This window comes from Mya arenaria, chromosome 9, assembly GCF_026914265.1.
Source record: "Mya arenaria isolate MELC-2E11 chromosome 9, ASM2691426v1".
NCBI lineage: Eukaryota > Metazoa > Mollusca > Bivalvia > Myida > Myidae > Mya > Mya arenaria.
Window position 1 is genome coordinate 63,146,741 of NC_069130.1, and position 27,952 is coordinate 63,174,692.

General features: G+C 37.4%; 1 protein-coding gene across 3 annotated transcripts in view; it reads left to right on the top strand.

The window, feature by feature from the left end:
- The first annotated feature begins 2,300 nt into the window (after positions 1-2,300).
- Positions 2,301-27,952, top strand: part of LOC128246448 (tyrosine-protein phosphatase non-receptor type 11-like) — a 49,056-nt gene continuing 23,404 nt past the window's right edge. Inside the window, exons 1-3 of one of the 3 annotated variants that reach the window (XM_052964662.1) lie at positions 18,532-18,711; positions 19,463-19,811; positions 27,329-27,451. In XM_052964662.1, coding sequence (XP_052820622.1) covers positions 19,711-19,811; positions 27,329-27,451 — 224 coding nt within the window. In that variant the 5' untranslated portion in view covers positions 18,532-18,711; positions 19,463-19,710. Of the gene's footprint in view, positions 2,429-18,531; positions 18,712-19,327; positions 19,812-27,328; positions 27,452-27,952 lie in introns of those variants that run through there. The other 2 variants (XM_052964663.1, XM_052964661.1) reach the window with 2 other exon arrangements.

The following is a 27,952-nucleotide window of genomic DNA, read 5'->3' on the forward strand; positions in this document are numbered from 1 at the left end:
CTAGGGCATCTCTTGTGCGTTATTTTGGCGGCATATATTCATTTTTAATGAGGGAGCGAGACGAAAATAGGCGGCGGATGAGCGTTCATAGTATCATAGGATCTGTTGGACTTGTTTGACGTCGCACGTTACAAATGGTGGCAGGGATGGGATGTTGACAACTGCCGAATCGGAGTTGCCTTGCACACTAGTTTCCCAGGCCAAGACTCGGGACGAGTCTTCTCAGAGGGGAAAGTAATGTAACGGTCCGCTGTAGGCGGCGGATGTTCGTTCATAACAATGTAACAGTCCGCTGTAGGCGGCGGATGTGCGTTTATAGTATAACATTCCGTTATAGACGGAAGTACGTTCATAGTACGTATGTTTACTTGGTCGGTAATATGCAAATTAGCAAAGCCCGGGCTCTGTGTGGATTGAGAATTTACTGTATATAAAGACCAGCGGACCCCTTTAGGGTCGATCATGCTTTTCCCTGAAGGGATCTGTTGGGCTTGTTTGACGTCGCACGTTACTGTTGGTCAAAATTGATTTTTAACCATTTCTGATTATTGGAAGACATATGAAGTATTAGCAAACAATGATTTATAACACCAGTTTTCGTCACATATCTAAATAAGTTTCTACCTTATAACTTCGGTTACAAATTGGCCTATCATAGGAAGGTCGTTTAAATTTCTTTTTAATATTTTGAATTCAATGCAGACGTAAGGTGGTCATGATTTCCAGATAGCAAATATGTTCCTTGTAAAACCTCTTCCTATTGTGCCGGAAAACGGATAGACATGATTTAGCATATATGTTGGTCCATCTGTTATGTATTTTCACCAGCATTGGCCCTTTGATTTGACTACCAACGATCCGTGGTTTCCCTGGCACTATGCATATTTGTACAGGTATGCTCACTGACCTATCATACATATTTTCAAAAGAGTCGAGTTTGGCTATTATAGTTCTGAGGATATCAGCAAGGTTGTTAGCTTCAATATGAGCCTATAGCAAGTCTGACAATCGTTGGCTTGCAAGTTCACAGACAATAATCTTATAAATGCCAATATATTGCACGTTTACAAACAATGTTCTTATAAATGCCAATATATTGCGTCAAAAATGCCACAACAATGAACTCTAATCTTTCCATTGACCTAAAATAACTTAGTATCAGAAGCTAACTGACCAAATGATTCGTCAACAATCCCACTAAGTGGGTCTGATATATGTTCATAATGAACTAACAGGGTGCTAATGGAATCTATTCCTGATAACCATCTCGTGTCCAAGAGTAAAGGGAGAGTCTGTTTTGAAGCACACTGAAATTGAAATGTCAGATTCGTTCTCCTCCTCACAATCTGGTGTGCTCGGTTTAAAGGTCGGACACTGCGTTTTTACCTGACGTGTGTCTATTTAGAATACATTTCCTTTATGCACAGTAATGAAAAAGAAAGTAATGTGATGAGATGTGTTCACAAAATTACGAATTGGTGGAAACTGAGTGCATGATGAGAGACCTTCTAGGTTCAAACAATGCCTCTTAGGTAAAGTACTTAGCATGTGGATAAATGTCAGTTATCCGAGCCTGAACGCCACTTACTTTGCCACTCATTGTCGATGCACAACCAAACTCTTTCCCTTGCCACTTTGTTGGATCTAGGCTCCATTGTTATAAGCGTTCGATAAGCTTTATAGTTTCCGCATTTTTCCGTGGCATTTCACAAAACCAATTAATTGTTCACGGATTTTTTCCCGCAAATCGTACACAAAAACACACTTTTGTTCTGTTACATTTATAACAGTCGTTTCGTCTGCTGTTATGCTAAATATCTTACCACGTATATAGTGGTCAATACATGTAATTATTTCATTTTCGACTTGCGGTGAGGTGTTCGTCACATTCTATGAACTACTTTTCCGATGTTTGGATTTTGTTTTCATCATTAGTGCTTATCCAGCCCATAAAATATTCAAATTGCTGCTCTCGCGGTTTTGGTCTTTTAACTTCTGAGAGGAATTCCTCGTGATGAAAGTTTTATAATAGCTTCAATTATGGCCATAAGAACATGTGCGCTGTATCATATTGCATTACACCCGCACTGTCAAAATTAATGGTATACATATTTGTTGCCAATCACAAAACTGAAAATTAAACATTTTAATTTAAAAACAAAAATTAAAGACTTATAACAGTATTTCTAATGAAATGTTTATGACTTAAGAGTTTATTGTGCATTATTTTGAATATCAGCAAGGAATGTTCTTCGACATAAAACCGTTATTGCAATAGCCGTTATTACAAATAAGGTTTTGCATTTTTCACAGCATTTTAATATTTTTAGAAGAGGAAGAGAAGAAATTATTTTGTGGTTTTATTGATTGTTTCCATATAAAACATATGATTCTCCTCGTCACTTATTTATATAATGACGTCGAGAAGGTAAGAATCATTTGCATACGTTTCTGGCACGTTCGTATTTGTTCAAGGTTTGCGAGGGCCGTATTTGTGTCTGACTCACTATGCCATTTTTACCACGTATTTTTTGTTCTCTGCAAATTCATTATGATTATATTTAATTACTATTCGTTCCGGTATTTACTACTATAGACCATACTGAAGTTAATGCCTTGGTTTGTGTCTCAATTGGGCATTGAAGTACCTAGTTCACAAGGGTCATTGTCTTAAGAACTACTAATCGATGGCCCTTAAAAAGCACTATATTATAACGTTATAAAATAATTAGAATGCCAATTTTTAAAAGGATTTAACTTAATAATAATTCACAATTTTGCTCATAGGAATTCAATGACAGTTTGTTTATTAGAAAAGAGTCTCGATAAAGGCATAATCATATCGATTTACATGTACATTTAAATTAAATTAAAAAAATGAATAGAATTTAAAGGATTCGGTATAATAACCATAAAAAATGGCCTGCAAAACTGCAGAATATATTAAATTTCTAAGACATCTTATGTCTATATAATTTAAAACCCATAAGGCCTAAAATATTGTTTGTTTATGATTACATGTAGCAGGGTTCACCCTGGGTTCTAAAAAGTTGTCGCCACTTTTTTGTGGGGGCCAAGGGGGCAAAGCCCCCTGAAACTCATGAGGTTTAAGCATTTTAAGAGCCTTTAATTGCATTTAATTAGCACATTGTCGTGCAAATCATAACATTTTGTTGTACATGAAGCACAAGATATTAATAGCAAATTGTTATTCTGTTGACAAAATTCATTGTATATGGACTAGTATATAAATAAAAAAATATTGCAAAAAATGTGACATAAACATCAATATGTTGATTTCAGTCTAATGCCTGCATACAATAAAAGAATACATTTGTGAAATTATGAGATAAATTTAAAATAAATGGAAACTCAAAGAAATATACATTGTCAAACTAGGGCCATAACTTTCCTAATAGAAATTTGTCTACCTACTCTTTACTCCAGCCAACATATTAGAAGCCTTATCAAATGGGGTTTAATCCTATTTATTTGATTTCTGTTAATCTTTTTGACACTTTTTGAACTCTTAGAATGCTGCATTTATAGCAATTACAAATTGTGACAAAACCGAAAGCAAGTCTATTTTTAGCGCGTAAACGTCATTACGAAGTTTGCATATCACGTGACTTTCCGACAACATAAAATTCTACGATTTGCATATTTAAAACTAACACGATAATTACGTAACAACAAGGCTGTTGAGCTAAATATTAAAATTGTTTGCTAAAAAGGGACATGACAGTTAAAGGATGTCATTGTTTATCCGTGAAAGCAATAAAATTCTGCAATAATTAGCGAGGTGTTGACTGGGCCGTGACTGCTTGCCCTAATTATCGGATTAATTTTTGTTGTCGCACCAGCAGATGCGCTTGATTTATGACAGTGACAGAATCGATTATCATGCAGGCCGCATGGTCACCACTTACGTCATTTTAAGAAAATATTTTAGAAAAAAATCATTGTCGCCATAAATTCGCCAAATTTGTAAAGTTGTCGCCACATTTGCGATTTTGTCGCAAATGGCGACAATGGCGATCGCCAGCGGGAACCCTGCATGTAGAGGTGCAACGATTCGCTCCAATGCATCGAAAAAACAGTTTTAAAATCATCAATTTGATTTGATACAGGAACCCCTAATTATGCCCCCCTTCGAAGAAGAGGGGTATATTGCTTTGCACAGGCATGTCGGTATGTCGGTCGGTTGGTCTGTCCGTCGGTAGACCAAAGCTTGTCCGAGTGATAACTCAACAATTCCTGGACGTATGGTCATCAAACTTCACATGAAGGTTGGGCCTGACCAGTAGATGACCCCTATTGATTTTGGGGGTCATCGGGTCAAAGGTCAAGGTCACAGTGACCTTTAATGGTAAAATAATTTTAAAGCTTGTCCGAGTGATAACTCAACAATGCCTGCACCCATGGCCCTCAAACTTGACATGGAGGTTGGGTCTGACCAGTAGATGACCCCTATTGTTTTTGGGAGTCATCAGGCCAAAGGTCAAGGTCACAGTGACCTTGAATGGTAAAAGGTTGTCCGAGTGATAACGTGACAATGCCTGCACCCATGGCCCTCAAACTTGACTTGGAGGTTGGGCCTGACCAGTAGCTGACCCCTATTGTTTTTTGGGCTCAATGGGTCAAAGGTCAAGGTCACAGTGACCTTGAATGGTAAAAGGTTGTTCAAGTGATAACTCAACAATGCCTGCACCCATGGCCCTCAAACTTGACTTGGAGGTTGGGCCTGACCAGTAGATGACCCCTATTGTTTTGGGGGGTCATTGGGCCAAAGGTCAAGGTCACAGTGACCTTGAATGGTAAAAGGTTGTCCGATTGATAACTCAACAATGCCTGCACCCATGGCCCTCAAACTTGACTTGGAGAATTGGCCTGACCAGGAGATGACCCCTATGGTTTTTGGGGGTCATCTGGCCAAAGGTCATGGTCACAGTGACCTGGAATGGCAAAAGGTTGTCCGAGTGATAACTCGACAATGCCTGCACCCATGGCCCTCAAACTTGACTTGGAGGTTGGGCCTGGCCAGAAGATGGTCCCTATTGATTTAAGGGGTCATTGGGCCAAAGGTCAAGGTCACAGTGACCTGGAATGGTAAAAGGTTATCCGAGTGATAACTTGACAATGGATGCACCCATGGCCCTCAAACTTGATTTGGAGGTTGAGCCTGGCCAGAAGATTGTCCCTATTAATTTTAGGGGTCATTGGGCCAAAGGTCAAGGTCACAGTGACCTTGAATGATAAAAGGTTGTCCGAGTGATAACTCAACAATGCCTGCACCCATGGCCCTCAAACTTGACATGGAGGTTGGGCCTGACCAGAAGATGACCCCTATTGATTTTAGGGGTCAAAGGTCAAGGTCACAGTGACCTTGAAAGCAAACTCGACAATTCTTGGACCTATGGTCATCAAACTTGACATGAAGGTTGGGCCTGCCAAGTAGATGACCCCTATCGACTTTGGGGGTCATCAGGGTAAGGTCAATGTCACAGTAACCTTTAATGCAAAAAAGTTAACAAATCTTCCCCCAATGATATCTCGACAATGCCTGAACCTATGATCATTAAACTTGACATGGATGTTAAGCCTGACCAGTAGATCACCCTTATTGATTTTAGGATTCATAGAGCCAAAGGTCAAGGTCACAGTGATCTTGAATGGTAAAAGGTTGTCCGAGTGATAACTCAACAATGCCTGAACCCATGGCCTTCAAACTTGACTTGGAGTTGCATCTGACTTGTAGATGACCCCTTATGATTTAAGGGGTCATCGGGTCAAAGGTTAAGGTCACAGTGTCCTTGAACGAAAAAAACTTGTCTTTTGATAACTTGACAATGCCTGCACCCATGGCCCTCAAACTTGACATTTAGGTTTCTGGTGACCAGCTAATGACTCTGGATTTTGAGTTCATAGAGTCAAAGGTCATGACGGTCATAACACACTTTATCCTCACACTTTAATGGTCATAATCTTAAAACAGCAACAAATCAGCTGTCATTTCGGTCCATGCATATTTCATTCAATTGTCCATATAATCCTGACAACATGGCGCTCAGGGGGGGCATAATGTTTGACAAACATCTCTTGTTTGATTTGATCCACATTTTAAACCTGCATGCCACAAAATTACCTGTTTTAACCGTGTTCTAAACCAGGATTCCCGCATATCGGTGGCGACAACTTTTCAAATTTGACGAATTTACGGAGACAACAATTTTTTTGAAAATATTTTCTTTAAATGACGTAAACAGTGCCCATGTGTCCTGCATGATAATCGATTCTGTCACTGTCATAAATCAAGCGCATCTGCTTGTGCGACAACAAATCCGATAATTAGGGCAAGCAGTCACGGCCTAGTCAACACCTCACTATTTATTGCGGAATTTTTTATTGCTTTCACGGATTAACAACGACATCTCTCTTATAAGCAAACAATTTTAAGATTTAGCTCAACAGCTTCGTTGTTGTCCTAGTTTTACATAATTGCAATGATTTAACAACCTTTAGATATTCAACAATATTAAATAGCAGAAATAAGTAAAACATTATTTGAATTGCTAATAATCCAAACAACATGTTTGATATCGTAATCAAATCAAGCTTTAAGTGATTTGTTGCTGCTGTCGTAACATCCCCATAATTGGTCCCCTACCAGTTTGACAGGCAGGTACTTAAGGTTTACCCTTTGTCCATCTGTCTGTCCTTCCTTCCGTCTGTCCACAAAAACTTGATCCTACCATAACTCAAAAAGTATCAAAGCTAGGTTAATAAAACTAAGTATGTGGAAAGAGGGCAATATGGAGATTATGCATGTTAGTGTTGTTTTTTTCGTCAAGACAAGTTAATGCAGAGTAATTGCCCTTGACTTATTATCCTGTGATTACTCAAAAAGTATCAAAGATAGGTTTATGAAACTCAATATCAGAGTTCCCACTTACTATTTTTTACAAAAATTAGGGGTAAAATGCAATTTTTTGGGGTATGAAATGAATAAATATTTTAATTGTTTTATTGAAAACTTATTTTATAAGTTAACAAATTGTTAGTTTTGTATTGAAGTTACAACTTAACAACTATTTGGATTCCATTCAATCAAAGTCTATTGTCTACAGGTTACATTTCTGAAATGCCTTTTGCATGACTTCATCCACGTCTGTCCTATGTTCTGTTTTCAACATTTTTGACCAGACGCCTGCTTTTGAACTTGCTAATGTGTCTATTTTGTGATGAAAATCTCCTCTCACAAGGCACAAATGTTTACAAGGGGTACTGCCATTAGTATTGATGCCATTTTTGCAAAGTTTGGATATGTTTCATTATGTGTTGAAACAAGGAGCATGTACGTTTTCTGTAGACTGAGCTGAGGGTGGTTGCCTCTTGTCTCAGGAGCATTTAACATATTCCCAAAGAAGTCAAGAATCCTGTTCAAACTTTGCACACCATGCTCAATAAAACCCTGTTGAGTAACTGGCAGAGTTTAGATCTTTCAGAACTGTCATTGTTTGGATTACTTGATGATTTGGATTTGTTTTTTCTAAAACCAAACGCTGTCAGCTTTGATTGCATCCACATTTTGGATGCAGATGGAAGTCCGGTGTGTAGATTGGTTACGATGTTTCACTGCTTATCATACATTTTGACAGGCGTAAAAAGTTATAACCTGTCTACATTGAAATGACGTCACCAAGCAGAATCTGCGTTTCAGCCAATCGATGGGACTTGATAGTATTTGTCATGTCCATTTGAAGAACGGGGTGTGGGATTCCAACGAAATTAATATTTGCCACCATGATTTTCGGACGCGGGCGATCTCGTATCGGGTGAAAAATGTATGTGTGATTTATATTTTTGCATGATTTACGTAATATTTTACGTGAGTGGTATCTGGATAGAGGGTAAAATGTCAAAAGTAGACTTGTGAGTATCTGGATAGAGGGCAAAATGTCTAAAGTTGACATGGGTGATCTGGTAGGTTTTACGGCTAAAACTGTTGTATTTTGATGGATAAAGTTTACTGTATATGCCATTAGTTCACTATCACATGGGCTGGGGTGGGGTGACTTAAACAACTTTGATTTATTGGTAGGATTTATTAGTGTTTTCATGGAGATTCTCTTGAGACACACTCATCCTTTACACAAGGCTTTAAACAGGTAGGGCACACTTGGCGCCCACTGCCATATATTCTTGATGCCAATAATAATAATGTAATTTTCTTGCAAATAGCACTATTTCTTGTAAATGTCTTTCATTATATGCAGACAATATTGTAATTTGTGCTAATTCAGGAGAAGAACATTAATTTATTAGAGGAATATTGTAACAATGGAAATATAAGGTTAATAAAGGCAAAACTAAGGTGCTGTTTTTTAGGAAAGTGGGCATATTACTTTAAATCTTCAATTTTTCTCCTGGGGATCACCATTGGAGGTCGTAAATAAATTTACATATTTAGGTATAGTCTGAAGCTCGATCATTTATGCATGCTACCAAAATGCATGTACACCAATTTTTAAATTAAGAAAAAGAACAAATTTACTTATTACAACTGAACGTAAATTGGAACATTTTGACAAACTTTTTAGACATATTTTATTATATGATTCAGAGGTTTTGGGATTTTCAAAATGATTGCCAATTGAAAGGATACAAACCAAATTCATAAAATATGTACATGTACTTTCGGTTAAAACAAAAACACAAAATGACTTTGTATATGCAGAGATGGGCAGATTAGATCGTACTGTCGCATTGCATTATCAATATAATTAAATACTGGTTTAAAGTTTTAAGTATGCCGAATGATAGATATGTAGAAACCATCTATAATGTAATGATGTTGTAAAATTTCTGCGTAGAACATGTTTGAACAAAATTGAGTATTAATATGGGGTTTCATCATGTGTCCTTTATGTGCAAAATTTAAACAGCAGATTGTCAAACTCTTAAGAGCTTTTCTTTATAGAAACATTTCTAATTTTGAATTCAAACCCTACCTTAAGTGTGTTAATGTACAGAAATTCAAAATAGGTTTAAGCCAGTTCAGATGATCTTCACATCAGTTAAATATAGAAGAAACCTAAATATGTTCCTCGATGACATCGTAACTCATCCAAATATGTATAAAACCATAGAATTACTGAATACAGAACATATCGGTTTGTTAAAGAATCTCTCTATTTTTGTGTATAAAGCATTTGCTCAGAGAAAGAATTTCATTACTTTACATACATGATTATTATATGTTTTAGTACCAACTGCTAAATAGTTGTAAAAGGATTTGAACGTAATATTACTTCTGAAAAAAAGAGAAAAAAATTAACATTTGCTTCTATTTATGTTACTGTAAAGAATCTCAAATAAAGTAGAAAATAACACACTTATATAAACTGCCAAGCAAATGTTAAATAATGAAAAAAATGACCATGGACTATCATAGTCAACTACATTGATGTATATGTGTATGATGTTATGTGTGGAAATAAACTTGTTTTCTTTTCTGTTCTAAATTGATGTTGTAATGGAGCTTTATTCTGTCAAAAATTAATGACAGTGTATATGGCACTTGGGTTCAGTATTTGTAAGTTTAACCTTTACGAGACAAACTTACCAGCCTATTCAAGCAAGGAGTACATTTTCATTTTGTCAAGCTGAATGGGCTCGGGTTCTTTTTTCTGATGAGTCGAGGTTTAACCTGAGTCACCATGATGGCAAGGTTCATGTGATTTAGAATAGCTGGAGAGTGTTTTTTAGACTGTTGTGTGTTGGAGTGGAATACAGTTTGGAGTGGTAGTTTCATGGCTCCGGGTTGAATCATGGACGGCAGAAACACTTAGTCTAATCTTGTTGTTGTTCCGGGCAGTCTCAATGCTGAAGGCCACATTGACCAGATTTTGCAGCCAGAAGCAGTTCCATTCTTGTAGCAACATGGACCTGCTATTATAATGCATGACAATGCAGAGCCACATGAAGCATGTATCACTCAACAGTTCCTTAACATAAATGACATCAACTTGTTGCCCTGGCAAACCCTCTCATCAGACCTGAACCTTCCATAGCATATTTAGCACAAAGTTTGTCACTGCAGAGTGTAGTCAAGAGGCGACAATAACAACCTGCACGATTTACCAAGGACATGCTCAATTAGGAATGGAATAATATTCCTTTATATGTCACTAAATGTTCTTTTTGGTTAATTCGCAAACCCATTATGACATGTATCCGTAGAAAAGGTGATCAAAAGCAATATAAAATAGCTAGAAACAGATGTTCACAATGAGAAAGGGCTGTGTCGCATACAAGACCCATGTTCGTAGGTCAAGGTCACAAATCATTTGTCAAATATGTTATGTTTTTTTGGCTTTTTTAACATCACTGTCTTTCGTTAGCTACAACAATAACTTACCCTTGTAGGCTATTCGCTGACAAGTATGTTGTTTATATCAAATTGCAACTTATGGAATATTCTTCATTTATCCCACGATCTTCCTTGTTTGAAGTGTAATACAACCATTGCTTATTTTCTTGAATTACACTTGTACAATTTAACTTAGGCCACAATTAAAAAATTCTTTGTTTGCCCTTTACCGACCCTAAATTTTAGAGGTGGGTCGGTAGGTAGGAAAAATATTTTATTTTTTTCTAGAATTTGATCTTGAAAACAAAAACTGGTGTTTGTATGTTTGACCTTTTTTATTTTTTCTGGTGGATGAACCATATTGTTGCAACCATTACATTAATATATGGGAATGCATTTTAATGTTTAAATTATTAAATGGGTTGGGCCCAGGTTATAACATGCAACCCCAAAAACTTTGTCGTGGGAGGGGCTTGAATTTCTATATTTTAAAATCATTTGGGGAAAGACATGTTAAATACCTAGCGTCAATTGAGTTAAATTTCACATGCAGCCATCAATATTTCCTGGCAGAAACCCCCCGTCGGAAACGCAGGTACCACAAAATAGTTGAGTGGGTCCAATATCATATTTAAAACAAACAATTTTCTGTGCAAAATGTTTTGTCAACAAATATTAAATACAACATTAATAATACAAACCTGTGACTCTGTTACCATCTGTCTTCGTTTTTGGTTTTTTGCTGTTTTCCCCCTGCATCATCATGGTGAATGCATTCGAGTGGGAAGCTTCGTCACCGTCAACATTGTTGTTCTGATCATTGATATCACTTTCTCTTTTTATATTGTAAGTAACATACTTCAACGAACAGTCAAAGGTATTGAGCACCGAAATACTTTCAGAAATGTCTGGATGGAAACTTTCGACATCGGTGCTGTTTTTGCAAACGGAAATTGTAACGGAATCCGTTTTTTGTAATGTTACGTTTGCCTTATTCATGAAGTCTGATAATACATCTTCCCATGTGTTAGTGGACTCGAAAGAACTTATTTTATTTTTCGCAATTTGATTTAATTTACCATCAATATTAATAAAAACACTGTAACAAAATGTTAATATGGACGCCATGATGATGAACTGTTTTCTAGACGCTTGCAAATCGTTCACAAAACGTACAACAAGCGCTTCTTTTGTCTTGATTGATTTAAAGAACCCAACGATTGAGCGGAAAGAAAATAAACTAAACTAACGGCGAAAAAACAGCGAAAACAAATCGTGACTGCAAAATTGAAAAAAAAAATATTCTCACGAATTTTGCAATAAAGTATTTTGGGTCGGCGGCTTTTTTTCAGGTCGGTCGGTAAAGGGCAAACAAACTTAATTTTAATTTAGGCCTTAAAGATTGATGTCATTTAGTCCCACTGATTTTAAGCATTGAACATTTGACCAAAAAATGAAACAAATCTTTCTTTATGCAACCAAATTATTTTGTTTCAACTGTTAAAATGCCTTCTTACATTCATTGTCATTTTTGATATTCTATCAGTGAGTCAGTGAGTGAGTGAGTGAGTCAGTTAGTCAGTGAGTAACTTAAAAATGCTAAGACCCAGGATTTTCATACTTGGTATGCAGGATGGTCATGTCCAGTTAATGACCCGTAATGATTTTGAGATAAGACGATCAATTGTCAAGGGCATGGTGACCTTGAGGTGAAAAGCAGTTTTCTCTCAAAAACTGTAAATCCTTTTGGTCCATGAACTTCAGGTGAAGAATGATATGTTGGCGCTTACCTAAAGCTGAAAGTGTTTCTGCTCAATAACTAAAGAATGCTTGCATCCAGAAACTTAATACTTAGTACGCCAGTTGTTCATGACTATTAGATGACCCCTTTTGAATTAAGATCAGTAGATCAAAGGTCAGGTTCACAGTGACCTTGAGATGAAAAAACAGTTTCCACTCTATAACTTTAGAACACGTGTACCAAGGATCTTCATACTTGGTATGCCAATTGGTCATGACAAGTTGATGACCCCTATTGAATTTGGAATCAGTAGATCAATAGGTCAAGGTCATTATGGTTTCTGTTTAAAAACTTTATACTTGGTTTCCATTGAATGAGTAAAGAATGTTGGTCCCAGGAACTTTATACTTGGTTTACTAGTTGGTTGTGTTTAGTGGACGTCCTGTATTGATTTTGAGGTCAGTTGGTCAAGGTCACGTAACCTTCAGGTGAAAAACAATTTATTGGTCATTGGTCTGTACATCACACTTCTTTCTGCTCCATAACTAAAGACTAGTAGATGACCCTCATCTTTGTCTGTATTCAGTCCAAAAATACATATTTCATGTCCATTATTGATTCTTTCTCATCATGACCACACAACTGGGGAGACAAGTGCTTTTCCCCAAAAAAAACTCTAGTTTATTACAAAATTTCATGAAACTCATAACAGAAAAGCTATAAACCTTGCCAAAGGCTCGCTTGACTTTAAAATATTTCCTTAACTTGTTTTATAAATGTTTGTATAAAATGGAAAATGAATTAAAATTAAACCTATATAAATGATATCAAAATTATATATAGTCACCAGACATCCAATAGAATTTATATAATTGTGAATGGCTGGATGTAATGACAAGCTCATAAAATTATGTTCATTTGATACCTGCAATTATTATAACTTCCAACATAGTCACTTTAGAATTGTTTACTTTCAGTTTCTCTTTTTAACCAATAGCTGTAAACGTCTGTGTAAAGCTGTCAGTCCAGTCTATTATTCATTGAACCAATAGTGTTATTAAGCTATTTACTGATAACACTTGTTATCTTCCATCTGTTTTCCTGTCAATAGTTTAAATCTTTTATTACTGACCCATTGATAAGATTTGTGCTACTTTCGGTACTTTGTTTTGTGTTTGTCAAACTCCAACGTTAGTAAATACGGGGCCAGCTCTCTTTCTTATCATCACACAGTTGCTAAAATAGTAAACATGGATCGGAGGGACTTGTGAAATTTGAATTCTATATTGCTGCTGCATTGTGGTTGGTTACTTCACAGAAATCCTTGTATAACTCGATGTTTGCGTTTAATTGCAAAATACTCAGTAAACTTAGCCATCAAATAATGCGGAGGAAAAGTTAGATACAGTATTGTGGTAATGTGAAAAGAATCATTGTACTTACAAAGCCCTTGATCCTCAAGTAGGAAACAAATGAAACTAGGAAGTAAGCATCATGCACCATATCATGTACTCTGTGTTATAAGGCGAAGGCCAACGCACAAATTGTGTCATTGGGTTAACGTTCTAGGAGAGTGTTTGTCCGGGGTCTGACAAATAGTTTTGTGATCACTTAACCTCATAAAATCATGTCCGAACATCATGGTGTACATGTTTGTTAAATATGGGGTCTGGTACATGTTGTACAGAGCTCGAGTAGATACGGTTAGGTTGCCTTAAAACACATACTACTTTTTTGTTAGCCAGATATTTGTTTGCACTCCATGTAAGTCTATACCACAACATTGAAGTGTGCATTTTAAAGCAGACTCCTTGCAAAAGGTTTGCCTATTATCTTTAGTTAAACTATCTTCTTTACTAATGTTTGCTAGACAGGTTTTTTTTAATTATAAATATATACAATAAACATGTTGTTGCAATAGCCATGTCATTTAGTTACTGGCAATGTTAACAGCACTTTACATTTATATAATTCAAATTGAGTGGTTGTTAAAGCTGCACTCTCACAGAATACCGTTTTGACAATTTTTATTTTTTATTTTTGTCTTGGAATGAGCTTTTATTTTTTATTTTTGTCTTGGAATGAGCTAATTTCTGCTTAAATATCTGCAAACAAATGATAAAAAGATTGCTAACAAAAGATCACATCGCAGAGTTTCATATTTCCGTTCGAAAATGTTTTATTTCTTTAAGCCTTACTAATGGTTTAAGAAAAATGCATAAAGCATCAAGTTTTGATCTTTTATATAAAAATATGCGATCTATTTTTATGCCCCCACAAAGTGGCAGCATATAGGGTTGCCCTTGTCCGTACGTACGTCTGTCTGTCTGTCTGTACGTCCCGAAGATTGTTTCCGATCTAATTCTTGAAAACCGTTTGTCCAATCCTCACCAAACTTTAAACACATGTTTGTGACCATGATATCTTGATCAAGTTCGATAGTCATGGAAATCGCTTAAGTCATTTAGGAGTTACGGCCCTTTTTTGCCAAAAATACTTCAAAAATATATGTTTCCAATCTAATTCTTGAAAAGTATGTGTCCAATCCTCACCAAACTTTACATACATGATTGTGACCATAATATCTTGATCAAGTTCGATAGCCATGGAAATCGCTTTTGTCATTTAGGAGTTACGGCCCTTTATTTGCAAAAAAAGACTTGAAAAATACGTCCCGAAGATTGTTTCCGATCTAATTCTTGAAAACTGTTTGTCCAATCCTCACCAAACTTTTAACACATGTTTGTGACCATAATATCTTGATCAAGTTCGATAGCCATGGAAATCGCTTTTATCATTTAGGAGTTAGGGCCCTTTATTTCCCAACAATACTTAAAAAATATCTTATCCGATCTAATTTTTGAAAAGGATGAATGGCGCCATATAACCTATACAGTCTTGCGATGCCGTAAAACCCAACTCAACTCAACTTATCCTATATGTGCAGATTATCCTGAATAATCATTATGGCTTATTTTCTGTGACAAAAAATCGAAGTGGGGGCATCCGTGTCCTATGGACACATTTCTAGTTTCTTCAGCAATCTTATATCACTGGTGTCTATGCACTTTTACATAAATTGGCTGGTTCAACGAAAAATAAAAGAGTTGTTAAAACGATTAATCTGTGAGAGTGCAACTTTAACATATTGATAAACTTGTGACATGCAATGATCATGGAAAAGCCATGTTCATATGATTAACATCGTAATTAAGGAAATCAAATGTGTCTATGATGCAATTACAAATTATAACAAAGTTATATTCCTTAGCATATCATCATTTTACGGGAAGAAACCACAACAAAATTGTGTTGGTTGGGAAAATCGTTCTGATCCACTATTTGGGGTGAAAGGACAAGGCCTCCTTTGGTGAGAGGATTAGGCCTTACTTGGTTGAGGGAATGAAACCTCCCTTGGGTGAGAGGACAGTCCCCCCCCCCTTGAGTGAGAGGATTCCGCCTCATTGGGTGAGAGATTGAAACACCCCTAAGGTGAGAGGATTTGGCCTTATTGGGTGAAAGAATGAAACACCCCTTGGGTGAGAGGACAGCCCCCCCTTGAGTGAGAGGATTTGGCCTTATTTGGTGAGAGAATAAAACCCACCTTGGGTGGGAGGACAGCCCCCCCCCTCCCTTGTGTGAGAGGATTAGGCCTCATTGGGTGAGAGAATGACAACCCCCCTTGGGTGAAAGGATAGCCCCCCCCCCCCTTAAGTGAAAGGATATGGCCTTCCTTGGGTGAGGGGACAATTTCCCCTTGGGTGAAATCCCCCTAGGGCAATTGGACAACACCCTTTCCGTGTGAGGACAGACCCCCCACCCCTTCTGTGAGAGGACAGGGCCCCCTTGGGTGAGAGGATGATGTCCCCTTTTGGTGAGAGGGCAATGCCTCGTAGGTTGAAAGAACAAAGCTGCCTTTTGTGAGAAGATAAGGCCCACATTTTGAGAGTGCAGGTCCCACCTGGTGAGAGAACAAAACATCTTTAGCTGAAAGCACAAGGCCCTATCACCAGGATCTACAACAGTATGAAGAAAACAACTTTTGGTCACATTACTCACAGTTTTAGCCAAAAGGTACTGCACTCTGTCCTTATTTGGTAGCACCCTTGATATGCATAATGGAGACCAGGATGTGCACATTTCTCTTCTAATAGACATCAGCATGTTCACCCTTATGTCCTAATGGAAACTAGCATGTGCAGCCTTTTTTCCTAAAGCAGACCAGTATTTGTATCTCCCTGTCCTAATGGAGACCAATATGTGCACCCTTCTGTCTGAATGGAGACCAGTATTTGTACCCTCAATCTGTCCTAATGGAGACCAGCATGTGAACCCTTCTGTCCTAATGGAGACCAGCATGTGAACCCTCCTGTCCTAATGGAGACCAGCATGTGAACCCTCCTGTCCTAATGGAGACCAGCATGTGAACCCTCCTGTCCTAATGGAGACCAGCATGTGAACCCTTCTGTCCTGATGGAGACCAGCATGTGAACCCTTCTGTCCTAATGGGGACCAGCATGTGTACCCTCCTGTCCTAATGGAGACCAGCATGTGAACCCTTCTGTCCTAATGGAGACCAGCATGTGAACCCTCCTGTCCTAATGGAGACCAGCATGTGAACCCTCCTGTCCTAATGGAGACCAGCATGTGAACCCTCCTGTCCTAATGGAGACCAGTATGTGTACCCTTCTGTCCTAATAGAGACCAGCATATATACCCTCCTGTCCTAATGGAGACCAGCATATATACCCTCCTGTCCTAATGGAGACCAGCATGTGTACCCTCCTGTCCTAATGGAGACCAGCATATATACCCTCCTGTCCTAATGGAGACCAGCATATATACCCTCCTGTCCTAATGGAGACCAGCATGTGTACCCTCCTGTCCTAATGGAGACCAGCATGTGTACCCTCCTGTCCTAATGGAGACCAGCATATATACCCTCCTGTCCTAATGGAGACCAGCATGTGAACCCTTCTGTCCTAATGGAGACCAGCATGTGTACCCTTCTGTTCTAATGGGGACCAGCATGTGTACCCTCCTGTCCTAATGGAGACCAGCATATGTACCCTCCTGTCCTAATGGAGACCAGCATGTGAACCCTTCTGTACAATTAAATGGAGACCAGCATTTGTACCCTCCTGTCCTAATGGAGACCAGCATGTGTACCCTTCTGTCCTAATGGAGACCAGCATGTGTACCCTTCTGTCCTAATGGAGACCAGCATTTGTACCCTTCTGTCCTAATGGAGACCAGCATTTGTACCCTCCTGTCCTAATGGAGACCAGCATTTGTACCCTCCTGTCCTAATGGAGACCAGCATTTGTACCCTCCTGTCCTAATGGAGACCAGCATTTGTACCCTCCTGTCCTAATGGAGACCAGCATGTGTACCCTTCTGTCCTAATGGAGACCAGCATGTGTACCCTCCTGTCCTAATGGAGACCAGCATTTGTACCCTCCTGTCCTAATGGAGACCAGCATGTGTACCCTTCTGTTCTAATGGAGACTAGCATGTGTACCCTTCTGTCCTAATGGAGACCAGCATTTGCACCTTTTTGTCCTAATGGAGACCCGCATATGAACCCTTCTGTCTTCATAGAATGTTATTCTGAAAAGGCATTTTATTTAGACTTAAACGATTAGAAATTCAAACTTAGCATATTTGGCAGTTAAAAGCTTTTATTTCTTTCATGTTCAAAGTTTGCCTGTTACAATGATATTATGCCCTTTCCACCATAGCATACAGTCCCCTCGTCTGCAGCACCCTGACCTTTTTAAAACCTTGCTAAAACCCTCATACTTTTTTCAGTTTGATCACTTACAATTTCTCCCTGTTCTAGTGGGTTTTACATTTAAGCATACAGGTCAGTGTTCAACTGAATGGTTAAGTTGACCTTGTAGTAATTGATGATCAGTCATCCTAATTAATTGATGGCTGATAGGATTTTAGCTGATCACAAGTTTTCTGATTTATGTTTAGGTGAAAAATATCAGTTAACTTATATTTCGGTTATATGGTTTTGTGTGTTTTGTTTATAATACTTGACTATAAAAAAGCATTTCTAAAAGTAAAGAGTAAAGAGGACTAAACTTAACAAGTTTGTTTTTTCATGAAAAATATCGGGTTTTTGTATTAAAATAAAGATTATTTTGCAAGGAGTTTAAAGCAAGTGAATTGGTTCAGAGTGCAAAACTGTATCAAGGTACGGGGTATTTTAAAATTATTGATCAAATATTGAGTACCTTATCTTAACTAGTGTTATGTAAAAGAATGGTTTATCTGTTAGTTATAAGCTCATGATATAAGTGTTTTTGGCAATTTGGTTCATAAGATAAATACATCGGTAACTCAACACGACTTCCTGGTCACAGATTTGATTTTGATTTTTATCAAAACGTAGATGGAAATATTAAGTCGTGTATAGTAGAATACTTCAGAATCAGAGTCAGAAGGTGTCCATTGGAATAATTATAATAATTGGAATTTTCATTAAAACTCCAAAGGCTGTTTTTAACGATATAAATTTGATGAATGCAATCAACTAGTACATCAGCGCTGGTGATCTTTTGATTTTAAACTATCGAAAAGAAGACTGGTATATTTAAACTTTAAGCATTTTTTGATGGTCAGGAAGTGTGCATTAAATGGAATATTAATGAACTTGATTGTTTCCTTCATGTGTAATATATGTACTTCATATTTCAATCTGGTTATTTGTGATTTACAACTTTATAGCTGGAAGATCTCAGAAAAGTTCCAGTGATTTTATGGTGTGGATTCCTTCCTTGTGTCTTTGGACGATTTAATTAATGGTCAATTGGTCACTTTTTGTTGCTATGGTATTGGATTAAAGGTTGATGGTGTCAGATATGTAAGCTTTAAATGGGAAACTGTTCATATCTTTGGTGCAATAATTTAATTGCTCAAAAAGTGTTAAAGTTTTATTTTTTGAAAGGATAATCCCCATTTGATGTAACTTAACTTTTAATTAAAATTATGACTTTTAATTTAAGTTAATGATTTCTGGGTCAATATTACTGAAGCATCTTTAGATATTTTCTTTTAAATATTCAAGCATAAGTGTAAAATTAAGAACTTAAAAAAAATAAAGCTTAAAAATGTGTAATCATTTGTAAAAACATAAGTTATCATATCTAAATTGAAGAATATAATTTAAGCATAATGATTTCTTTCAGAGACATAAGACAAAATATAAGAAAAAGTTCCATATTAACTTAAGAATTGCCTTTGTAATAGGACAACTACCGTGGTATCATGTCAACCATCTCTGGCTCTGAACCTGAAAATTATCTTTGATTAGATAAAATGTTATACATACATTTCAGACATTGAAGTAATGAAGTAGGTAATAAGTAGTTTCATATTAAAGGTGAGTGTTATAAAGAGGCTCGACCAACCAGAAACAGGACATTTTTGTCAATTTGGTAGTTGAGAAGGAAGAATTGGTCATTAGAAATTCTGCTTTTCAAGGTTTTGGATGAAAAGTGGCGATGTAGTGATTTTGAAATATTTGTACTTGTAAGCCTATGTTGGATTTGTTCAGGATAGATTTGAAAACAATGGAAATTGAATAATGACAAGAACTGTTGCCATGGCAACAAAAACACAAGCTGCAGTTGAAGCTGATCGCCCATTCTCGCCTACGGAAGTGTTGAAATTTACGCGGCAGAGGAGGTAAATATTCCTTCCTTGATATTGCATACATGTGAACCTCTGGCAATGTCAGAGAGGTAGATTAGGGTCTCCAAGTTGGTAGATTGAGATTATTTTTTTCAAGTGCGGTAGTTTCAATTGGGTGAGCGGTAGAGCAGTAGGGGGGTTTCAGAAGCGGTAGATTTCACCTACCACCGGTAGAATTCACATGTCTGATTAAGCTAAAACAGTGCATTACATTAAAAAAAAAAAAGAAGAAAAAAATGGAAATTACATATACCGGTAACCTCTGTTCCATGAAATGTAAAACTTTCAGATAATTCCCTACATTTAATAATGTCTTGTTTAATAACTTTTATTAATTGAGGAAAAAATGTAATTTGTGAATAGTTTTGTAATAGTGCCACAAACTTGAAGTAAGGAAATTTAAAAAGTGTGCCCTTTCCTGCCTCATTACCCTGTCCTTTGTCTGCTGCACTCTGGCTAAGACCTGGCTAATCCCTAATATTAAACTGACTGGTATTTAAAATCAAGCACAAATATAAAATGACTGGTGAGTGCTAAAAGATCTACAGTGATTATCTCTCATTAGATAGAAATACCGTTCTGCACACTTCTTTCTAATTAAACGCAGTATCCTTCACAAAAACCATTGTGATATATATTCATTCTTATCAGTAAATTAAAACAATTGTATTAATTGTGGTACATCTTATTTGGGAGTAAGAATTCATCTTTAACATGAAGCGAACAGGAGCATAACACCCCTAATTCGCTTGTCAGAGGTTGTTTGCAAGAGGTGGTCAGAGTTTACCACTGGATTATACTTTCATATGCTGTTATTTATTATGACAACAACCATTTTTCATTTATCAAATTAAAATTAAAATATCTATTATAGCTATACAAAATATCCTACCAAAGCCTGTTAAGCTTAACTTAAGAAGTTGCGAGAAATTGTGGCCCAATGTCTCGAGTATGTTACCTGGAGTTTTGATTTTAGTCATTTGCATATTGCCTTGTTTGCAAAATACTAGCAGTGTTATATAATACTTTTATTCGTTTTCAAGTGAATAATTTGCATATCAAGATCAAAATAATGTCAGTTACTTCGTAAGATTTCTTATTTTTACATTGTCAATTTCGGAACACCAGCAATCTACACTGGAGTTAACTTGACCCTGGCATGGTTTACCCGGTACTCTTTTGTGTCATAAATTGTTAATATTTTGAAATTGTATCATGTAATAGATGTGAAGATTTTTTTTTTATAAATTCTCATCATTAAATTGTCATCTCAAATACACTAATAGATTTTTAATTCATAATATTTTATAATCTATTTTTGCGTCTTATTTGGAGCAAATATTTGAAAAAATGTGCAGAAGTGACCATTTGTTATGAATAATGTATAATATTTTGTGCATTTGAGATCAGCTTGGCACTTGAATTTTTGAATTACTGAGGCTTTGAGTTATCATCTGAGTAATTAATATGCATGCAGAACGAAAAAGTTTAGAACTTGACCTCGTCCACAGTTCTCGAGTTTGCACTTGTTAAAAAAATGGCTGCTTATTTGAAGAAAAGTATTTATTTCGGCTCGACTGTTATAAATCTAATATGTTAACATACTTGTACGTCTTCTTTTTAGATAAGCAGTGTTTACTTGTGATAAGCGATTGACATTTATTGCTTTGTATATTAGCTTCCTCTTCTGACAAAACTTGAAATAAAAAAAGTCTAGGCAGGCAAGGCCATTAATGGGACTTAACCCAGAAAAAGCCATTGGATTCTAGTCTCATAATAGAGCAAGAACAAGAAAAAGGCATGCCTTCAGGGGCATTTGTCATGTTTCTGTAACAGCATTTTCCACTCAATTTTTGAATTTTCTACAACTTTGTTTCATAAAATATATATGTTTACAAGAAAGAAGGATGTGCCATGGACTCAAGCATTAAAGTTAAGGTCTGAAGTTGCTATGTGCTCCAAGTATGAAAGTCAAGGTCACATGTTGCTATGTGCTCCAAGTATGAAAGTCAAAGTCACATGTTGCTATGTGCTCCAAGCATGAAAGTCAAGGTCACATGTTGCTATGTGCTCCAAGCATGAGAGTCAAGGTCACACGTTGCTATGTGCTCCAAGCGTGAAAGTAAAGGTCTGAAGTTGCTATGTGCTGCAAGCATTAATTTCAAGGTCACATGTTGCTATGTGCTCCAAGCGTGATAGTCAAGGTCACACGTTGCTATGTGCTTCAAGCATTAATTTCAAGGTCACACATTGCCAAGTGTTTCAAGTATAAATGTCAAGGTGACAATAACAGAACCACCATTTCTTTCCAGAAAATGTGTGTCATGTCTGCTTGAGACAAGAAACATAATTATCATAGATATGCATTTTTAGCTCGACTATTCGAAGAATAAGGAGAGCTATCCTAGTCACCCGAGCGTCGCCTAAGGCGTAACCACTTATGTTAAAGTTTGCGTACTACCTCAAATATTTTCAAAGTCCATTGACATATGGCTTTGAAACTTTGCACACTTGTTTACCATCATGCCCCCAGCCTGAACACAGGAGGAGGTAACTCTATCAAACATTTTAACAAAATTATGCCCCTTTTTCTACTTAGAGTTTACGTTAAAGTTTGCGTACCGTCTCAAATATTTTCAAAGTCCATTGACATCTGGCTTTGAAACTTTGCACACTTGTTCACAATCATGCCCCGAACCTGTACACAGGAGGAGGTAACTCTATCAAGCATTTTGACAAAATTATGACCCTTTTTCTACTTAAGAGTTTACGTTAAAGTTTGCGTACAGGAGGTCACTGTATCAAGCATTTTGACAAAATTATGACCCTTTTTCTACTTAAGAGTTTACGTTAAAGTTTGCGTACCACCTCAAATATTTTCAAAGTCCATTGACATATGGCTTTGAAACATTGCACACTTGTTCACAATCATGCCCCCAACCTGTATACAGGAGGAGGTCACTGTATCAAGCATTTTGACAGTATTATGCCCCTTTTTCAACTTAGAATTTACGCTTAAGTTTGCGTACCACCTCAAATATTTTCAAATTCAATTTATATAAATATCTCAGCACATCATGTATTGCACTGAAATCTAATCTAACAGTGATCCATGCATGTTTCGCCAAAACTTTTCAATCCATACACTGAAAAGGGGGGGAATAGTCGAGCTCGCTGTCTCTGTGACAGCTCTTGTTAATTCTTGGTAATACAATATTACAGACTTTACAGGGACAAGCCTAGACCAGAAGGCATGTCTAGATATTTTACTGTCAGTCTAGAGGCTAGAATGGCTCGTACATACATGTGTATTTGTGCAATGTTTTGGGGAAACAATCCCTGTCAAACCTGCTGTTGTTGTAAGTTTGGGACTGACAATGTTTAAATACCTTATCCTATTATAACCTTATTTCTATAGAAATACCAATAAATTCTGTGGAAAAGGGTAAAAGTTAGCTAAATTGTGTCAAACCCGATTAGATTGTTGACTGCACAGGGAAATATAAAAATCATTTAAGTGAGTGATTTAAATAGATATGGAAATGATGTAGTTGATCATCAACTCACATATAATTGTGATAAACAACATTAAGTTTGTATTTGAGCACTTAAGTTGTATTTAAGAAGGATGTTAAAAAGCAATCACAATACAAGAGTGAAAGATATATTGAGTTAGTGTCTTGAAGATATCCAAGTTCCCCTTCAAATTGCTTACAAAAGGCACCATTGAAGTGAGGTGATCAACATGAAAAGGGAGGGAAGTTTATTTTTGATAAATCGTGACAAAAGGTGCTATGTCAAATATTTTGCAGACTTCAGGCTCACTTTTTTGTAATCATTTATTGTCATGTAAAGGCCCTGCAGAGCTGCAGCAAAGCATGAATATGAAGGTCACATGGTTTGGGTGCTGCAAGCAGTTAATGACAATGCAGATCTGCAGCCAAGCGTGAATGTCAAGCTCACATGGTTAGGGTGCTCCAAGCAGTCAAAGGTGCTGCAGATCTGCAGTCAAGCGTGAATGTCAAGGTCACAGGGTCAGGGTGCTCCAAGCAGTTAAAGGCGCTGCAAAGCTGCAGCGAAGCATAAATATCAAGGTCACAGGTTTAGGGTGCTCCAAGCAGTTAAAGGCGCTGCAGAGCTGCAGCCAAGCATGAATGTCAAGGTCACATGGTTAGGGTGCTCCAAGCAGTTGAATGCGCTACAGAACTGCAGCCAAGCATGAATGTCATGGTCACATGGTTAGGGTGCTCCAACCAGTTGAATGCGCTACAGAACTGCAGCCAAGCATGAATGTCAAGGTCACATGGTTAGGGTGCTCCAAGCAGTTGAATGCGCTACAGAACTGCAGCCAAGCATGAATGTCAAGGTCACATGGTTAGGGTGCTCCAAGCAGTTGAATGCGCTACAGAACTGCAGCCAAGCGTGAATGTCAAGGTCACATGGTTAGGGTGCTCCAAGCAGTTGAATGCGCTACAGAACTGCAGCCAAGCGTGAATGTCAAGGTCACATGGTTAGGGTGCTCCAAGCAGTTAAAGGTGCTGCAGAGCTGCAGCCAAGCATGAATGTCATGGTCACATGGTTAGGGTGTTCCAAGCAGTTAAAGTTGCTGCAGAGCTGCAGCCAAGTGTGAATATCAAGGTCACAGGATTAGGGTGCTCCAAGCAGTTAATGGCACTGCAGAGATGCAGCCAAGCGTTAATGTCAAGGTCACATGGTTAGGGTGCTACAAGCAGTTAAAAGGCACTGCAGAGCTGCAGCCATGCGTGAACGTCAAGGTCACAGGGTCAGGGTGCTCCAAGCAGTTAAAAGGCGCTGCAGAGCTGCAGCCAAGCATGAACGTCAAGGTCGCAGGGTCAGGGTGCTCCAAGCAGTTAAAGGTGCTGCAGAGCTTCAGCCAAGCGTGAATGTCAAGGTCGCAGGGTCAGGGTGCTCCAAGCAGTGCTGCAGCTCCAAGCAGTTTAATGCGTTACAGAGCTGCAGCCAAGCATGACTGTCAAGTTCACAGGGTCAGGGTGCTCCAAGCAGTTAAAGGCGCTGCATGGCTGCAGCCAAGCATGAATGTCAACGTCACAAGGTTAGGGTGCTCCAAGCAGTTTAAGGCCCTGCAGAGCTGCAGCCAAGTATGAATGTCAAAGTCACATGCTGCCATGTGATCCAAGCAGTTAAGGGCGCTACAGATCTGCAGCACAGCATGAATGTCAAGATCACATGGTGCCATGTGCACCAAACAGTTATTATTGGATAAATAATGACCAATCAACTAACTTTTACCAAAGAATTAACTACTATTTTTACATTTGGCTGCTGATGTTTAAATGTTGTATGGTTTGCCAACTGAAATAAGACTTAATGTCTTTTCATATCAACCAAAAAAAGGGTCTTTATAACAGGATTGTGAATCTTGAAGGACAGGTGCTACCTAATTTGGTAAAATCTTCTCAGACATTGTGCTAAGTTAGGTTTTATGTGACATTTACTAGGAATTGACATGGCAGGAATGGAAGACACGCTCGGACGGCTCACTTGCCAAGGTGGTCAAAGTGAACCATTTGATTACACAACCATGTGCTATCATTTGTCAAAAGATAGTCTCATAATTGGTCAATTGAATGGTTTAATGACAACCTGAGTGTCAGAAGAAACTGTTATTGATAGAACTTAAAATCAAATGGCCGATAAGTATTGTGAGGCTGACCACAACCACCACGTGTGTTTCATCTGTTAATCCAGAACGGCACAGCCAATGAATCAATTTAGAAGGAATTATATTCCTGGTATATACATTATATGGAAATATGGCAGAAATAGTAGGTCATGTCTTTGTAGCAACATTATTTAAAATTTCATTTCTCAAACTCAAAACATGTTCATTTTTGAAGTGCAGTTTGCATACAATTTACAAAAATGAGGAAGAATAAAAGAGATAAAACACTGCTGTGGTTATCCAGCATATCATAAAACCACTTAAATCATAATATACCAGTAAGACTGTTTCTCTCACTGCTCCTGTTAACTCATCATATTTCAGGACTGGTATTCATAAAACTTTGTCATTTCCTACCTAGTAATAATAGTAGAGTAAATTGATTTCCTAAAATTTTCATAGTCAAATTAAAAGATATTGAGAAGTGCTTTTTGAATAAAGTCTATAAGAATAAAGTATTTTTGATATTTTCAAGAAATGTTATTGTACAATCAGTGTGATACTTAAAGCCAGGAAATGACTGAGTTAGGAAAAGATGCTTTACGAGCACCGATCTAGAGTTTAGTTAACACTTCAAGTAATTTGATAAGGAAATTCAATACTATAATCACGGTTTCATCAATATTGAGAGTCAGTTATTTTTAAAACTCATCTAAACCATGTCAGTAACCTACGCTTATATAGTTTGGCGAACAGTTTTTTTAAAGAAGGTCTGTCTTCTAAATCCACAATTTGAATAATCCCAGAAAGCATTTAACCAGTGAAGGGTTTGGGTATAGGCTTGTGCGGGCATCTTTAAAGCTAATTTTGCTTTGTTGCATGGTTGTCTCACTCCCTTTGACCTCCATTAGGGCCAAAGGCCCCCCCCACATCCCCAATATATCACCAGAATGAAATAGTCCTTCATCTTAGAGGTCAATCAACATAGACACTGTAATTTCCACCATTGCATAAGCTGCCATATTTGCTGTAAATAATGTCATGAGAGTAAATATTTTAAGGTCACTGGGTCAACACATGTTTTGTGTTGTATTCGGTTTGTAATTGTCATTGACATATATAGGTCATCGTTCTGTATTGTATGTTTAAACCTCTTTTAATGGAGTTAAAGGTTCAAGATTACTATTTGAAGACTTATTAGGATTTGATAAATTATTTATGTTTTATCCTTGATCCGTGACATAATATTCAGCATTCACCAAATATGGGTACATATGAATTATTGTATGTGTTGCATTTCATTGTCAAATTGATATTTCCAAAAGGTATATCACTGTTTGTTTATTGCTTCAAACAAGCCCATTATAAGCAAGTATTTTGGGCACTGTATTCCGGTTATAAGCTTTAGTGTCTAAATTGATTCATGCATTAGGCCATTAAGTCGGACTTAATAGTGTCAATTTTAAATAAAAGTCACTATTGCTGGCTTGGAATATACATGTATATTTGTTTATTTTCTAATACATGAGCTATATATAACCCTATAATTCTTGGATATTTTTTTATAGTTCCCATCTGGGTTCGTATTCAATATAATTCTTATCCTTTATCATGCCTCAGTGTTTCCATTTATTTTATTGGCCGATTAAATTTACAGACCATTAAAAACACTCAGATTCTGCCCTTAAATCTTAGTTGTTCATTGAATCAGATCATTAATTCAGCAGTGCGGAACTGTCTGCTGTTTAGTGGGACTATGAGACATTTATTATTTCACAGGGCTTGCAAAAATCATTTCATGCTTAAATTCAATTGGTAGTCAAATTTGTTTATATTTGTCCAACCATATGTTTTGCTTTTTTTCCAGATGGTTTCACCCCAACATTTCTGGGCAGGAAGCAGAGCGACTGTTGAAGGAGCGGGGAATTGATGGCAGTTTCCTGGCTCGGCCCAGTACTAGCAATAAAGGGGACTTTACACTATCTGTAAGGTGAGGGTTGCTCTATTGAATAGATGGCAGTTTCCTGGCTCAACCCAGTACCAGCAAGTAAGGGGGGTTTACACTATCTGTAAGGTGAGGGTTGCTCTATTGAATAGATGGCAGTTTCCTGGCTCGACCTAGTACTAGCAATAAAGGGGACTTTACACTATCTGTAAGGTGAGAGTTGCTCTATTGAATAGATGGCAGTTTCCTGGCTCAACCCAGTACTAGCAATAAAAAGGACTTTACACTGTCTGTAAGGTGAGGGTTGCTCTGTTGAATTGATGGCAGTTTCCTGGCTCAACCCAGTACCAGCAAGTAAGGGGGCTTTACACTATCTGTAAGGTGAGGGTTGCTCTATTGAATAGATGGCAGTTTCCTGGCTCGACCTAGTACTAGCAATAAAGGGGACTATTTTATCTGTAAGGTGAGGATTGCTCTATTGAATAGATGTCAGTTTTCTGGCTCAACCCAGTACCAGCAATAAAGGGGGCTTTACACTATCTGTAA